This window comes from Tursiops truncatus, chromosome 16 (assembly GCF_011762595.2).
Source record: "Tursiops truncatus isolate mTurTru1 chromosome 16, mTurTru1.mat.Y, whole genome shotgun sequence".
NCBI lineage: Eukaryota > Metazoa > Chordata > Mammalia > Artiodactyla > Delphinidae > Tursiops > Tursiops truncatus.
In genome coordinates this window covers 347474-365091 of record NC_047049.1, presented here as the reverse complement: position 1 = coordinate 365091, position 17618 = coordinate 347474, and the positions used below count along the sequence as shown (strand labels likewise).

General features: G+C 53.1%; 1 protein-coding gene across 1 annotated transcript in view; it reads left to right on the top strand.

Moving 5' to 3' along the window:
• Window positions 1–17618, top strand: part of KNDC1 (kinase non-catalytic C-lobe domain containing 1) — a 61713-nt gene that overhangs the window by 11427 nt on the left and 32668 nt on the right. The window contains exons 4-9 of the mRNA XM_033842334.2: window positions 9631–9777; window positions 10108–10225; window positions 11455–12137; window positions 14056–14170; window positions 14992–15063; window positions 15156–15217. Of these exons, the coding sequence (XP_033698225.1) occupies window positions 9631–9777; window positions 10108–10225; window positions 11455–12137; window positions 14056–14170; window positions 14992–15063; window positions 15156–15217 (1197 nt within the window). The remainder of the gene's footprint in view (window positions 1–9630; window positions 9778–10107; window positions 10226–11454; window positions 12138–14055; window positions 14171–14991; window positions 15064–15155; window positions 15218–17618) is intronic.

Below are 17618 nucleotides of genomic sequence, written 5' to 3'. Positions count from 1 at the left end.
AAAGAATATATGTATGTATAACTGAGTCTCTTTGCTGTACAGCAGAAATTAACACAACAATATAAATCAACTGTACTTCAATAAAATAAACTTTTTAGCAAGACAGGCTGCACGTGAGCGCAGCTAACGCGGCAGCAGCGAGCACGCAATGATTTGCCCCCGGAAGGACTTGCCGGGCCTCCTCTCTGCACCGGTCAAGTCCGCCGCCTTCCAGAAGCCTTCCCAACCAGTGGGTCCCGTGGGGATTTCTCCCCTCTCTGATGTCCTGTAGCCCTGATCTCCTTAGCAGCCCTTCGTGTAGTGAGTGCTGAGTGAATGTCAATAATGATTGTAATTATTGTTATTAATATTATTAAATGACTGTTATTCCCTTTGCCCTCCTGGAGCACAGGGACATGTATCTTAAAAACAAACAAACAAACAAAAGACGGGCTGCTCTGACCAGCACAAAGTTCAAGCCAAATCACATATGAGCCAAAGCGACTTCCCCAAACCTCCATACGTGAAAGTTTCTTCCAACAGCTTTTCAAAGAGCCCACCTTGTATGGTGTGAGGTCTCCTGTCCTGTCTTGGTTTCTTGTTCTCCATCAATTCTGCTCTTATGTTCCAGTCTCTTTCTTCTTGTACTTGTTTCGAGTTTAGTGAGTTTTCCTAACTTGAGTTGGACACACAGCTCATCAGTCTGAGCTTTTCTTCCTTCCTAATATTAGGGTCAACACCTAAAGCTAAGAATTTCCCTCCGAACACGAGTTTTGCCACACGGCAGGTGCGGTATCATTCACTTCTGGGTGTTTCTTTATTTTGTTAAAAAAAGACTTTTTGATGTGGACCATTTTTAAAGTCTTTATTGAATTTGTTACAATATTGCTTCTGTTTTATGTTTTGGTTTTTTCGCTGCGAGGCATGTGGGATCCTAGCTCCCAACCAGGGATCAAACCCACACCTGCTGTGTTGGAAGGCGAAGTCTTAACCACTGGACCACCAGGGAAGTCCCTCTACGTGTTTCTTTATTTCCATTGGGATTTCTTCTGAAAGAATGGGTTGGGTTTTTCTTATTTTTTATTGTGATACAGGCAGACCTCACTTTATTGCACTTCACTTTATTGTGTTTTGCAGATACTGCATTTTTTACAAACTGAAGGTTTGTGGCCGCCCTGCCTTGAGCACGTCTGTCGGTGCTGTTTTCCCAGCTGCATTTGTTCACTTTGTATCTCGGTCACATTTGGGGAATTTTCACGATATTTCAAGCTTTATAATTATTATTATTAGATTTGTTATGGTTGTCTGTGATCAGTGATCTTTAACGTTGCTATTGTAATTGTTCCGCGGCACAGTTTACCGACCGATGCGGTGTGTGTTCTCGCTGCTCCACTGACTGCCCTCCCCAGTCCCTTCCTTGGCCTCCCTGATCCTCGAGACACAACAGTATTGAAATCAGGCCAGTGAATAACCCTGCAATGGCCTCTAAGGGTTCAGGTGAAAGGCAGAGCCACAGGTCCCTCCCCGCGCGTTGGGCCATTCGGGTCCTCTGTCGCTTTGTCGCTTTTCCTCTTTTGCCGAGTTGTCTGCTCCTTACTCTGAGGTGTAGACGGCACTGTACCCCTCCCTTTGCAGAGGAAGCGAGTCCAGCAACGGAAGGGAGCCGCCATCCACTCTCCAAGTGATAGAGCTCCCTGGGTGGAGGGCCTTTCCCGGGGCAGGGACCCCACCTGCTGCAGGGTGTAGGGACAGGCAGGCCCACGACAGGGAGGGAGGAGTGATGGGACCACGCTCAGGGGGCAGGGAGAGACTGTCCTTAGCGGGAGGGAAGGGGGCTCCCCCTTCCTTTTTAATGCTTCCTGTCCCCGGAATCTTCCTATCATGACAAGTTTTCTTCTCTGAGTCGCCGTAATTCCTAGCGGGTGGTTGGTGACTTTCCCTGTTGCTCCTCCCATGGGGCAAGCAGGTCCTTCTCGCCTCACACCTGTGTCAGCATGGGCGCCGTGCCCCGATCCCGGTGTTGGCACCGCCCATGATTCTGGGGTCCCCGCTCGGTGTTCAGATGGCAACAGAGCAGGTGGGATCCTGCCTCATGGGCCGTGGTCCTCAGGGGGACGGACTTGATGCGAGTAGGGTTCACAGGATCACCACTAGGGGGGCTTCCAAGACAGGAATTAAAGGTGGAAAGACCTCGAGGGCCAAAGACGCTGGTGTTGGCCAGTGTGTAGTGGACAGTGTCATCTGACAGCCAATGAGAAGTTTGTTTGCTGAGTTATTTTCAAACTAAAAGAGATGGATGGATAGATGAAGGTGGACAGAGACAGAAAGATATAGATACGGATACAAAGAAAAGTAGGAAGGAACGGAGGGAGGGAGGAAAAGTAAATGTGGGTGGCAGATGGAGAGGGGATGGACAGATGGATGGATGGATGCACGTGTGGGAGGGTAGACGGGCACCAGTGTTCCTGGAGGGACGACAGGGCATGGACGGCAGAAGCAGGTACCCTGGGCAGAGCCACGTCTCACCCTCGGGGCTGTGGCTTGCTGGGGACCTCACTGCTGCGGCCTAGCCTGGGCTCGTAGGGTCTGCCTTTCCTTCCACCCGCAGCACCCAGCAGGGCTCCCGAACCAAGGCGTCTGCCTGAGTCTGTGCAGCAGCTTGACCTACTTTTGGCCCCTTCAGAAAGCCCTGGGTGCTGGCTCCGTGGGGACCCAGATGGAGGCCCTGGGTGCGGAGGGCGAGGTCAGCGTGTGAGGTGGGGAGCGGCTGCCGTCCGCCTGGGGACCAATGCGGGGGTGCCAGTGTCTCCCATGAGAGGCTGGCGGCGGCCCAGGGGCCTGGCCTCGTGCACAGGGAGAGCGGACAGACTCCGGGCCATCAGGGTGGGCACCAGCCGTGTTCACAGGGCCCCGAGCAGGTAGCCGGACACCCTCCTGAGCAGGCTGGCGTTGTCTGTAGGTGACGAGATTGTGGGCCTGAGAGGTCAGGGGCTTCAGTGGAAAATGATAGAATAAAAGACTGCAGAGGTCAGCGGAAGGCAAGATACATCCCCCAAAGTACGTAGCTTTCCTTTGTGTTGGTAGTTACCAGTTCGAGAGGAAATGGAAAATGTCCCACGTGTAACAGCCACGACCACAGAAAGCCCGGGAGTGAACATGGCAGGAAGGGTTGAAAGTGCACAGCAAACCACTTTTCAAAAGATGAAAAACAAGGCACGAGAAAATGAGGAGGTGGACCCTGTCCCTACACTAAGTATGTTTTCCAGCTTTACTGCGACAAAACTGACGTTTAATGTTGTGTAAGTTCAGGGCCTACAGCCTAATGATTTGATATACTTAACATATTTCAAAACTATTTCCCCGTAGGGTTAGTTAACACCTAACACCTCCACCGCTAATTACCGTTCTTTTTGGTGGTGAGAACATTACAGGTCTGCTCTCTCAGGAACTCTGAAGTATACAGCACAGTATTGCCGACTGGAGCCGCCATGCTGTGCATTAGATGCCAAGAGCCTGTTCGTCTTATAACTGGAAGTTTGTGCCCTTTGACCAGTGTCTTCTCATTCCTTGCCGCCCACAGGCCCCTGGCAACCTCCATTCTACTCTCTGTTTCTATGAGTTCAGTTTTTTAGATCCTGCGTGTAAGCGAGATCATACAGTATGTCTTTCTCTGTCTGACTTATTTCACGTAGCATAATGCCCTCAACGACCATCCTTGTTTCTTGCAGCTGAATAATATTCCATTGTGTATATAGACCACATTTTCTTTTTTTTTTTTTTTTTTTTTTTTTTTTTTTTTTTTGCGGTACGCAGGCCTCTCACTGTTGTGGCCTCTCCGGTTGCGGAGCACAGGCTCTGGATGCGAAGGCTCAGCGGCCATGGCTCACGGGCCTAGCCGCTCCACAGCATGTGGGATCTTCCCGGACCGGGGCACGAACCCGTGTCCCTTGCATCGGCAGGCAGACTCTCAACCACTGCGCCACCAGGGAAGCCCGTAGACCACATTTTCTTTATCCATTCACCCAGAGACACGTAGCTCGTTTCCATGTCTTGGCTTTTGTGGATAATGCTGCAGTGAACGTGGGGCTGCAGGTATCTCTTCGAGAGCCTGATCGCATTTCCTTTGGACGTACACACAGAAGTGGGGTTGCTGGGTCACATGGACGTACACACAGAAGTGGGGTTGCTGGGTCACATGGACGTACACACAGAAGTGGGGTTGCTGGGTCACATGGACGTACGCACAGAAGTGGGGTTGCTGGGTCACATGGAGGTTCTATTTTCATTTTTTTGAGGAACCTCCATGTTGTTTTCCACAGTGACTGCACCAATTTACATTCCCACCAGCAGTGCACAAGGGTTCCCTTTTCTCCACATTCTCACCAACACTTGTTATCTCTTGTCTTTTTGATAACAGCCATTCTAACAGGTGTGAGATGATAGCTCATTTTAATTTTGATTTGCATTTCCCTGATGATTAGTGACGTTGAGCATCTTTTCATGTACCAGTTAGTTATTTGTATGTCTTCCTGGGAAAATGTTTATTCAGTTGCTCTCCCCATTTTTTTAAAATAGCATCTTTTTTTAAAAATTATTTATTTATTTGGCTGTGCCGGGTCTTAGTTGCAGCACGCGGGATCTTTAGTTGCAGCATGCGGGATCTTTTAGTTGTGGCATGCGAACTCTTAGTTGCAGCACGTAGGATCTGACCATTCGGAGCATGGAGTCTTAGCCACTGGGCCACCAGGGAAATCTCCCTCTGCCCATTTTTTTTTTTAATAAATTTATTTATTTTTGGCTGCATTGGGTCTTCGCTGCTGCACACGGGCTTTCTCTAGCTGTGGCAAGTGGGGGCTACTCTTCGTTGCAGTGCGTGGGCTTCTCGCTGTGGGTGGCTTCTCTTGTTGCAGAGCACGGGCTCTAGGCGCACGGGCTCAGTAGTTGCGGCACGTGGGCTCAGTCGTTATGGCTCGTGGGCTCTAGGGCGCAGGCTCAGTAGTTGTGGTACACGGGCTTAGTTGCTCTGCAGCATGTGGGATCTTCCCGGACCAGGGCTCAAACCAGTGTCCCCTGCATTGGCAGGCGGATTCTTAACCACTGTGCCACCAGGGAAGTCCCTCTGCCCATTTTTTAATCAGATTATTTTGTTGCTCTTGAGTTGTGTGAGTTCTTTATCTACTTCAGATATTAACCCCCTATGAGGTAAATGGTTTGCAGATATTTTCTCCCATAGGTTGCCTTTTCACGTTGCTAATTGTTTCTTATGCAGAAGCTTTTCAGTTTGATTTATTTGTTCCATTTATTTGTTGTTTCTTTTGGTGCTTGTGCTTGTGGTGTTATGTCCAAAAAAATCATTGCCAAGACCAATGTCAGGGAGCTTCCCCCTATGTTTTCTTCTGTGATTTCTATGGTTTTCAGGTCTTATGTTTAATTCTTTAATCCATTATGAGTTAGTTTTTGTGTGTGGTGTAACATACAGGTCCAGTTTCATTCTTTTGCATGTGGCTGTCCAGTTTTCCCAATATCATTTATTGTAGAGACTGCCCTTTCGCAGTAAGGGTTCTTTGCTCCCTTGTCAAATACTAGTTGACTGTATAGGCGTGGTTTTATTTCTGGGCTCTCAGTTCTGTTCCATGTGATGGTTTCTATGCCAGTACCATACTGGTTTGATCACTAGAGCTGTGTAATACACACACCCGGAAGTGTGATGCCTCCAGCTTTGCTCTTTCTCAGGATTGCTTTGGCTATTTGCAGTCTTTTGTGGTTCCATACAAACTTTTTGATTTTTTTTTCTATTTCTATGAAAATGCCATAGGAATACTGATAGAAATTGCATTCAGTCTGTAGATGGCTTTGGGTAGGATGGACATTTTAACAATATTAATTCTTCTGATCCATGAACACAGGATATCATTCCAGTTATTTGTGTCTTCAACTTCTTTCATCAAAGTCTTATTCTTTGCAATATACAGATCTTTCACCTGCTTGGTTATATTTATTCCTAAATATTTTATTGTTTTTCCTAAATATTCTATTGTTTTTGATGCTATTGTGAGTGTGATTGTTTTCTTTATTTCTTTTTTAGATATTTCATTGTTAGTGTATAAAAATGTAACTGATTTATGCACGCTGATTTTGTATCCTGAAATTTTACTGAATTTGTTGTTACTAAAAGATTTTTGGTGGCATCTAAGATTTTCTATATATAAGATCATATCATGTGCAAATAGAGACAATTTTATTTCTTCCCTTCTAGTTTGGTTGCCTCTTATTTATTTTTCTTGCCTAATTGCTCTGGCTAGAACTTCCAGTGTGTTGAAAAGGAATGATGAGAGTGGGCATCCTTGTTTTGTTCTGATCTTAAAGGAAAAGATGTCAACCTTTCACCATTGAGTATGATGTTAGCTGTGAGCTTGTAATATGTGGCCTTTGTTATGTTGAGGTACATCCCTTCTGTACCCAGTTCATTGAGAGTTTTTACCATGAAAGGATGCTGAATTTTGCCAAATGCTTTTTTCTGCTTCTATTGAGATGATCATATGATTTTTATGTTTTATTCTATTAATATGGTGACTCACAGTTACTGATTTGTGTATATTGACCCATTTTTCATCTTAGGGACAAATCCCCCTTGACCATGGTATATGATCCTTTTAATTACTTTTGAATTTAGTTTGCCAATACTTTGCTGAGGATTTTCACATCTATATTCATCAGGGATATTGGTCTATAGTTTTCTTGTACTGTTCTTATCTGGCTTTGATGTCAGGGTAATGCTGGCCTCATAAAATGAGTTTGGGAGTGTTCCCTCTTCTTCAATTTTTGGAAGAATTTAGGAAGGATTGGTATTAGTTCTTTAAATAAATGTTAGTAGAATTCACCAGTGAAATCGTCTAGTCCTGGGCTTTTCTTTGTTGGGAGGTTTTTGATTACTGATTCGATCTCCTTACTAGTAATAGTTTGTTCAGATTATCTATTTCTTCGTGATTCAGTTTTGGTAGGTTGTAGGTTTCTAGGAATTCATCTGTTTCTTTCTAGGCTATCCAAGTTGTTGGCATATAAATAGTGGTCTCTTATGATCCTTTGTGTTTCTGTGGTATCAGGTGCAATGACTCGTCCCTCATTTCTGATTTTATTTATTTGAGTCCTCTCTTTTTTTCCCTAGTTAGTCTAGCTGAAGGGTCCACAACCAGGACAGAGGTTTGTCTGCCTCTCACCTGACACACAGCTGGGCAAGACTCCTGCCAGGTCCCTTGGCATATGTTGCTGGATCCCACAGCTCCCACAAAGGAAATTTTGTCCGCAGATGGATGCCAAATTGTTGTTGAGGGGGATACAATCTAGGGACAGCCATCTTGCTGACATCCAAGTATTTCATCTTGTACGACATTGGTCCTTCCCAATGGTCCTTCTGCCACGTCAGTGCTGTTACAATAAATTCTAACCTTTTGGTTTTTTTTTTTTTTAATGGGAATGGGGGAACCTATATATATATATTTTAAACCTGACAAATGTGAACATAATCAAACATTTTTGGGAAAGAAATGGAGGGCCATTTGTCCACCAGGTATGACAATGCACTCTGGGGAATTCCCTGGCAGTCCAGTGGTTAGAACTTGGCGCTTTCACTCCGATCCCAAGTTGGGGAACTAAGGTCCCACAAGCCACACGGCTCAGCAAAACAAAAAGAAAATGCATTCTGAAGCTACCATATGCATTCTGAAGCTACCATAATTAAAATAGCACAGTAGCACAGTCTGGACAGAGGGAGAGACACAGAGCAAGAGGAGGGGAGGCCAGCCAGAGCCTGGAGCCCCGGGGAGCTGAGGGCAGCAGGACGAGGGTTCAGGGTGGACAGAGGGTGGGCTCTTCTTTAACAGTGTGGGAGATGGAGGTGGCTCTCCATCAGGAAGGAGCCCAAACCAGATCCCTGCAGCGTGCCAGCCCACAGGTACAACCCACAGGGGTTAGAGCTAGATGCTTTCAAATTACAGAAGTATTGGAAAAGGCAGAAGTAAGCTGTTTTCATTGTCGTGGGCTAGGGAAGGTCCTCTTAAGAAGGCAATAAAAAAATTACCCAGTTTCACAAATTAAACATTAGAATTTTTGAATGTCAAAAGACACATGAAAAAGTTGAAACATAAGTGACAGAATATCCGTGTGACACACAGACCAGGGGTCAGCTCCTTCGTGTGCCAGGAGTGCACTCAAAACAGGCAACAGCTCAGCAGACAGATTAGCAAAGTCCACGAATGGGCGTAAAGAGGAAAATTTTAAACAACGAATAGAGGTGAACAGATGCTTGGTCTCATTCATGGTCACAGAAACGCAGGTTAGCCCGAGACACTGAGCTTGGGGAAGCTGCAGAGGCCGCGAGCTGGAAGGGGGAGGGGGTCTGGCCCACACACACATGCACAGACACACGCACACGGCTGGGCCGGTGACTCACAAGGGAAGCTCCTCAGCAGCTCCGAAAACTGCAGATGGAACGGATGTAGCCCAGATTGTAGCCCCACTTGCGGGGCCTGAGGCCTCGTGAACACACTGTGGATGCACAGAGACGTCCACGTGAGGACGGCCCCTGCAGCGCTGGTCACAACAGCAAAACACAGGAACTGCCCTGAGTGGCGAGGGGCGGACCCCCACGTGCCCAGCTCCTGAGACAGACGCTGGCAGGGAGGTGGGTCAGGAGGGCGCGTCTCAGCCAGGCGGCCAGTGGAAACCAGACAGCCCTAGAACAACAGCAGGAGCCGGTGGCCCCAGACTTCCCCACAGACCAGGAAGGTGGGGTCTGAGGGTCATGTGAGGAGGCCAGGCAAGACGTCCCTGACAGGACCCCACCACTCAGCCAGGCTGAGGCTGGCCCTGGCTAGGTGTTGACCCTGGGCCAGAGTGGGCCCAGGGCTGGAGGTGGGGGACTCACTGGTTGGGGTGGGGAGAGCACCGGGGCAGGGAGGTGGGGAGAGCCGGCCTCTGGGGGCCCGGCCTCTACTCCTGAGCTGTGTGACCCACCTCTCTGGAGTCACATGGCCCAGGGCCCCCACCAGCTCCTCCTGGCCCAGCTGTGCAGCCCCGGGCAGGTTCCTGAACCTCTCTGGTCTCAGCTTCCTGTGAGTGAAGCGGGGATAATGAAGCCCCACGTGCATGGTCCTGGGATGAGGCGAGAAGGCCAGATGGTGTTGGAGGACACCTGGCCACAGGGGTTCGGCAGCCCCTCCAGGACCCAAGGGCTGAGGCCTGCCCTGTGAGCCTGTCCCAGCAGGCATGGGGTGAAGAGCCCCTCTCTCACAGGGGAAAACCCTGACTTCCAAACTGCAAGAAACCTGCCTTTCCTCCTCCTCAAATCGGTTTTTGAAGCATACACTTGAAAAAGAATAGGCTGGCCCTTTGAAGACAGGGCCTGTGCCAGGCGAGGGCCTGTGCCGGGGAGGTGGGCTGGGGTGGTGGCGCAGGGCCGGCACAGACCCCAGGCCCGGGAGCATGGGGGTGGCCCGGGGCCAGGAGAGTCGCCGCGCTGGGGGCAGGGGAGGCGGCCCTGTAAAGCGCAGGTGCTCCTGGCCCAGAGGAGCAGCGGCTGCCTGGGGACAGGTGCTGCCCGGGAGGCTGCGAGGCCCTGCCGCACGCCCAGTGGGTTCTCTGGTGCTGCCGCAGGCCCACATCTACTCTCTGGGGGCCACGCTGAAGGCAGCCCTCGACTATGTGACGGAGCCCGAGCCCCAGCCCAGGCTGAGCCGGGAGCTGGAAGCGCTGCTGGGCCAGATGCAGGCTGAGGACCCCCGGGACCGGCCCGACCTGCAGGTAGGCGCGAAGGCAGCCCCCGCTTCCCCCAGGCACGGCCCTGCGCCCCACGCGCCCCCAGCCAGCGCGCACGCACAGCCAGTGCGCACACGTGGGCCCCCACCTGCCCATCACCCGGGCTTCTTACTTCTTTACTCTGCATTTTTGCGATGAACGGCATGCATGATAACCATCACGGGCAGGACAGAATCCGCTGGTTTCACGAAGCAGATTCTGTCCCACGGGGATCACGTAGCTCAGGACGCCCCGCTTCGTGATCCCGGCGCCTCGAGCGGAGCGGCGAGGGGGGACGGGGGCTGGGGCGGGGCTGAGCGCTGGCTCCGGTCACAGAGCATCATCGCACTGTGCGAGGAGAAGATGCAGCTCACGTCCTCCTGCCACCTGTGCCAGAGCCTCTCGGCTGCCGGGAGGAGGGTGCTCTCCATCGAGTCCTTCGGGGCGTTTCAAGGTAAGCACACAGGTGGACGAGCCTGCACACACGCCCAGGCATGTGCACGCCCTCACACATGCACACATGGGTGGCACAAGCATTAACACGATCACGTACACACACGTTCGCACCAGCGTGTTCGCCGTGTAAGCCACCCACGCTGACATGCACACGGATGCAGACAGATCACGTGTGCTCCCACAGCACACATGGAAACATACAAGCATGTGCAAACTCGGACACACCTATTTAGACTATTAACTCACACAGCGAGCACACCCCCGTGCACACGCAGCACACACCCCCAGTTTCCCACACGCACAAACACGTCTGCAAACGTGCACACACTTACACGCTCTGACCCACAATTGGAGGTGAGAGGCAGGTCATATGGGAAGTGACTGCCCTCAGTACCGGTCGCCTCTGTCCTCTCCTGTGGGCGTTGGGGACACGGACACAGCACCGCCAGTCTGGTGGCCACACAAGCTGTTGCTGAAGCGTCTGGGATTTTCACGGCTCACAAGGCATAACCTTGGGTGGCATTTTGAACAAATGCCAACGTCTGCTCTGCGCTGTGCTCGCAGCAGGGAGCCTGGAGGGTCCTGAGGGGAGGTGTGGAGCCTCTGGGGGCGGCAGGGCCCCTCCCCCAGCCAAGCGAGCGGCATTTCCCACCACGTTGGCATTTGTGACACTGCAGCACCAGGCCCGCTGGCGGCTCTAACATCAGGGAGGGCGTTAACGCTGAGAGCAGAGGCTCCGTCGAGGGGGCTGCAGGCCACTGGGAGGGGAGGGCGTGTGTCTCTAGAGGGGCTCACACAGACACGTGTGTGGAGGATCGTACGTCAGGACGAGCTGGGGCTGCTGCCAGGTTTAATTTATTCCTTTGGGGAGCATCACTGTGTAACCGTAATAGCAAAACCATGTGCTTTTTGGATGAGCTAATTAGACAGGCCTCAGGAAACCCCTTCGGGAAGCTCATCCTGGATTGGGTGGCGGGGGGGACCGAGAGCCTTCGGAGACTCAGTACTTAGCCAAGATGGTGTGATTAAGGAAGCAGATGAGGACGTTTCTGGGCCAGTCCTGAGGGAAGGGGTGGGGGCCTGGGAGGCCCCGTGCTCTCTGTGATGGGTGGGGGTCCAGGGGTCCTGCAGGAGTGGGTGCCTTGGTGGCCGTGAGCGTGGGGATTGCAGGGGGAGGTCGATCCTGGCCGTGGCCCTCGGCTGTAATCACGTCTTGCTTTTGCCCAGATGTCAGTGAGATCACCTGGAGGGAGAGACTGGCTCCAAAAAGTGTGGGGCCCAAGAGGCAGCCAGGGGACCGCTCCGCGGACCCAGCGGCCCTGCCTGCCCTGGAGGGCCAGCCCCCGAGCCCCGCCGGAGAAAGCCTGGAGCACCCGGGGACCCCGCCCTCCAAGGCTCTGCTGTCAGCCCCTGTGAAAAACGGAGAAAGCCCGGGCCAGGAGGGGCTGGTCCCCGAGAGGCTGGCCTGCCTCCTCCTGGACGCCCAGCGGCCCCTGGGGGACCCGGACAGAGGCTTCCTGGAGAGGAGCCGCCTGAGGAAGGTGCAGACGCTGCCCCGGCTCCCGCCCTGCAGCCCCGAGGCCGGCGCCCTCTGCCTGTCGCTGACCAGCACGAAAACCCAGCCACCGGCACCAGAATTCTTCCCTCCAGACCCCAGGAAGCCCTTTCCGGAGGGGAAAAATGGCCTTACTAGCTCCCAGGCACAGCCCGAATCCAGTCTGTGGCCGGAGCGAGACGCCGAGCTCCGGCGCGTTGGGGACAGGGCGGCGCGTGGCCGGGGCCCCACGGAGGAAAGCCCCCTGCCCGGTTCCAAGGGCCCTCGCGATGCCGGCAGAGACCCAGGGACTCCGGAGCCTGATGACGGGACTGCGGACAGAGCCGGGGAGCCGGGCGGAGCAGCCCTGGAGCAGGTGGGTGACCGTGGCCCGCGTGGCCCGGGAGGGGCCTGCGTGCACACGCACCGTGCACGCCCTCCCTCCGCAGGCGCGAGCTCTTGAGTACGAAGTAAGTCGCTCCCCTAAGGTGGGTGCCTGTGAGCATCTCGGGACGAAGTCACCTGGGGTTCGGTGGCCCGAACACACGTGTGTCTGTGCAGCAGTGCTGGCTCCACCAGCTTCATTCCCACCATGCTTTGCTGACCCAGAGGTCAAAGGGGAGGGCAGACTCTGAGTTACATTTTTATTCATATCCTGATAAGCACCTGAGGGTAATTTACTTGAAAAATATGGTTACTTTAAAATGAAAGCCATCCTGGAGACCCCAGTGCGTTGACACGTGCTCGATGCCCACATGCTGTCTGCTCAGCCCAAACCATCTCCACCGGCCTCCCCACGTCCACCCGCCCGACCACACTCATGCACCCGGAGCGCCCAGGCACCGGAGTGAAAACCTCAGGCCTGAGCCCAGGGCTCTGCTCACCTTCAAATGCCCGCCAGCCTCACAGACAGCCCACCTCCCGGATGGGTAAACTGAGGCTGGGGGCCACCATGAGGAGGGTGGGTGGTCGCTGAAGGGCAGAGCTGATTGGGACCCCAGCCATGGTCTTAACCACCAGGCTTCCCTGCCCCGCAGGCTCAAGGGATCAGGGCCCACCAGACCTCGGCCCCCACACAGGTCACAACCCGTCAGGTGTCAGGGCTGGTCCAGAGTCGGGGACCCAGATCTCCTCTGGAGAGCACGTCCTGGGTGCAAAGCTGGCTGCTCCAACCCCACATGTAGCAGGAGGCTTGGGGGGCCCTGTGCCCCAGAACCTGGGCCCCTGGCCAGGCACAGGCTGGATGAGGCAGGCAGTGAAGTCTCAGGACCGAGGCAGCTACACCCTGGGCACAGAGGGGGGTCCAGGAGGGGTGAAGACACTGCCTCTGGAACCTTCCTCTGAACATGCACTTCTGTGTCCAAGCGGGCGGTTGTACTCCCAGCTCTTCCCGTGGCCGCAAAGCAGAGAACTGCCTTCCAGCTGAACTCATTCTTCTGACTCTGGGACTTTAATCTGTGGGGGGGGGGGGGGGGGGGGGGGGCAGTACGAGGGAAAGGGAAGCCATAACATAAAATTTACCATCTTAACCATTTCAAGCGTACGGGACAGTGGCGTTAGGCACATTCACGCTGTTGTGCAATCATGACCGTCATCCATCCCTGGAACTTTGTCATCATCCCAGACTGAAACTATGTCCGCATTAAACACTTACCCGCCATCCCTGCCCCGGCCCTGATAACCGCTCATCTACTTTCTGTCTCTACGGGTGTGACTGCTCTCAGTCTTTGATAGAAGAGAAATCATACAATGTTTGTCCCCTTTTGACTAGCTTACCTCACGGACCACAGTGTCCTCAGGCTTCGTCTATGTTGTAGCTGTGGCAGAATTCCCTTCCTTTTTAAGGCTGAATAGTGTCCATCTTATGGACGGACCACGTGATGCTTATCCATCCATCCGCCAATGGCGCTTGGGTTGCTTCCACATGTTAGCTCTCGTGAGTCATGCTGATTTGAACATGGGTGTGCAAATACGTCTTCAAGACCCTGCTTTTAAGTGGAATTGCTGGGTCAGATGGTAATTCTACGTCTGATTCTTTGAGGAGCCTCTGCTGTTTTCCACGTCGTTGCACCGTTTTACGATCCCACCTGCCGTGCACAGGTGCTGGTTTCTCCACGTGCACCCCCAGCACCTGTTGTGCTGACGTGGGGACTCTCCCAGCCCGTCATGCCAGGAGTGTGCTGTGTGGGGCAAACCCCACGTGTTTGAGGTGGTCCCTGCCCTGTCGTCTTCCTCCATGCGTCCGTCTGAGGTGCCCACACACTGAATGTGGCTCCTCCCCCCGCCCCCCTCAGGGCGTCTCCCTGCAGGACCTCCTGTCTAAGCTGGGCCGGCCCTTCAAGGAGTACGAGCTCTGGGCTCTGTCCCACGCATGCCTCAGCACCCTGCGGACGCACGGCCAGCACCCAGGTGACGTCCTCCCATGGGTCCTCGTCCAGCCCACCGACCCCCAGCATGTCCGGGCCAGGACCCAGGGCCACACGTGGCCTCTGTCGCCCGTGTGGGCTGTGTGGACAGCCTGGGGCTGGGTGGCAGTGTCCACCCTGTGAGCCGGGGGCGGCCTGGGGGTATCTACTCTGGTCTCAGGACCAAGGGGGTCAGAGGGCATCTTCAAACGTGGGCCTCCTCCTGCTGAGGAGGGGCGGAAGCTGTGTGGTGGCCCTGGGCCACACCCTCTCAGCAGGGGCGACGCTGTCCCCAAGGAGACGAAGGTTGGCTGGGGGGGGGGGTGGTGGCCCTCGGACGTTAGACTCGTTTGTGACCCCTGAAGCTCAGCCCTACCAGGCAGAGGGACCAGCCTCCGGCCCCACGGTGGTCCTAGCAGGGCAGGGGCGCTGCTCTCTGGCCTCCCTCGGGTTCTGTGAGCCTCAGGCCTGTGGGTATGAAGCGCTGGCACCCAGCCTCCCCTGGGACCCCTCCCAGGGCCGCGCTCGGTGGGTGGGTCACGTCCCTCTGTCCCCCTCCTCTTCCCGCAGCTCCTGTGCCCCAGGGCTGGCTCAGATGGCCCTTCCGTGGCCTGTCGCCCAGGCTTCTGGGAAGGGGAGCCAGCACTTGGCCCCTGTGCTGTGTCCAGCGAGGGCCCCAGCGTCCCCGCACTCCCTGGGTGGCTTGGGAGCCCGTGGGGTGGCTGAGAGAGGGGGCTGCCCCACGACCGTGGCTCTGCCGGCCCTGAGGGGGATCAGGTCCCCCAGTGAGTCTACAGCCGCCCTGACCCTCGCCTTCCCTTGCAGCCTACCTGTGTCTGGACTCCGTGCTGGTGGCCGAGGATGGAACCGTGCTTTTCGGGCCACCTCCCGCCAGCGGTGCGTAAGCGGGCCCCCCCGGGGGGCTGCGCTCTGGTTCCGACAGCCAAGGCTGAAGGCAAGCTCAGTGGGTTTGGGGTTTTCTGTCTCAGGTGCTTACAACTCGTTCTTTCTGGCTCCCGAGGTCGCAGAGCAAAAGCTGACGACTGAGAAGGTACCTGGGCCCCCCCCCAACCCCTTCCCGTGGCCCCCTGCCCCGCTCCGTGGTGCCCACGCTCCGTGGTGCCCCGTCCAGAGAGCCTGAGAGGGGGAGGGGTGGGGAGAGGATGGGCCCAGCATCAGGACTCAGCAGGGTCAAGGCGACCCCCCCAACGCAGCCCCCGCATCCAGAGCCCAGCTCTGCAGGGGCCTCCCGGAGGGTGACGGGGTGTCATCTGAGCCTGGACTTCAGCTCCGGGCAGTGCTCACAAGACCCCACAGCTGAACTTTCAGGGATGTTTGCCAGATGCTTATCAAACACAGCGTTATTAAAAATTCAATTGTACAGACTTAAAATCAAGTAAATTATATTCAGAACCAAGGTAGAACTTCCGCTTTCGGGAACGTGGGGGAGACGTAAGTTCCCTGCCCCCCAACAAAGCACGCCGTTCTGAAAGCTGGCGTGTGAGGACAGAAAGGCCAGGGCCCTGGGCCCCGGGGGGCGACGGTCCTAAGAGTCCTGGGTGTCCTTCCTGCCTCACACGTGGAGGATGAGGAAGCACATCTGGGAAACACCAGCGGACACAGCAGAAGCCCAGTGGAAGCCCGCATGCTGGAGCTGGAGCAGTAGGACAAAGGGAGGGCGGCCCGCCCAGGCCAGGTGCTGTCGGAAAAGGCTGAGCATCCAGCCTGTGCCCAGGACCCCTGCCCATCAGTGAGACGTGCCCCTCCCGGGGTGGGAGTGTGAGTCAGAGGAGGCCTCAGGAAGAGCTGGGACTTTCACCATCACCCAGTGGTAACGAGGCAACCTCCCCTCAAAAACAAAGAAAATCGCTAAAAATGAAATACTTAGATGTAAGTCTAACAAAGCATGTACAGGACTCGTATGCTGAAAACTAAAGAGAGGCAAAGCCTCAACTCAGTAATCTAAGCGCCCACCTCAGAAGAAGAGTGAAATAGACCCAAAGCAGAAGGAAGGGAACAGTGAAGCTGAGAGCAGGACTCAGTGAAGTGAAAACAGAAGAACAGTAGAGAAAACCAGCGAAATGAAGGCTGGCTCCTGGAAGAGACGAAGAATATTAACAAACTTCTAGCAAAACTGACAAAGCGAGAAGAGAAGGAAGACACAAATTGCCGATGTCAGGAATGACTCAGGGGACATCCCTGCAGACCCTGCAGACGCCAAAAGGGTGATGGAACACCACAGACAGCTCCCCACACATAAAATTCAATGACAGATGAAATGGACCAAATCTTTAAAAATATAAACTACAACTCACCCAAGATGAAACAGGCCTTTGAATAGCTCCATAACTGTTGAGGAGATTGAATTTGTAATTTTTTTTTTTGCGGTACATGGGCCTCTCACTGTTGTGGCCTCTCCCGTCACGGAGCACAGGCTCCGGACGCGCAGGCTCAGCGGCCATGGCTCACGGGCCCAGCCGCTCCGCGGCATGTGGGATCTTCCCGGACCGGGGCACAAACCCGCATCCCCTGCATTGGCAGGCGGACTCTCAACCACTGCGTCACCAGGGAAGCCCTGAATTTGTAATTTTTAAACTCTCAAAAATAAATCTCTAGGCCAAGACGTTTTCACTAGGGTGGTATACCAAATGTTTAAAGAAGAATTAATACCAATTCTACACAGTCTTTTCCAGAAAACAGAAGTGAACACTTCCCAATCCATTTGATGAAGCCTAATATTACCCCGATACCAAAACCAGACAAAGATAGTACAAAAAATATGTATATAGGTCAATATCCCTCATGAATATAAAGGCAAAAATCCTTGACAAAATATATGCAAATAGAATTCACTAAGATATAAAAACAATTATACACCATAAACAAGTGGGGGTTATTCCAGGGACATAAGGCTGGTTCAGTATTTGAAAACCAATCAGTGTAGTCCAACATATTAACCAGCTAAAGAAGAAAAATCCCATGATCACATTAACTGATGCAGAAAAAGCATTTGACAAAATTTAACACCCATCTATTAAAAAAATCTCAGAAAAATAGAAATAGAAGAAACTTCCTCAACTTAATAAAGATCATCTACCAAAAAAACTGTACAGTTAACATCATACTTAGTGGAAAGACTAAATGCTTTCCCCCTAAGATCAAGAACAAAGCAAGGATGCCCACTCTCACCACCCTATTCAACATTGTACTGGAAGTTCTAGCCACTACAATAAGGCAAGAAAAGCAGGTAAACAGCATAAAGGCCAGGAAGGAAGAAATAATACTGTTTGCAGACGACGTAACTGTCGACATAGAAAATTCCAAGCAATTCCAAAGAATCTCGAAAAAGCCTCCCAGAACTTAGAATTGAGTTTTGAAAGGTCACAGGATATAAGATAAACATTCAAAAATCAATTGTATTTCTATATACTAGAAATGAACATGTGGACACC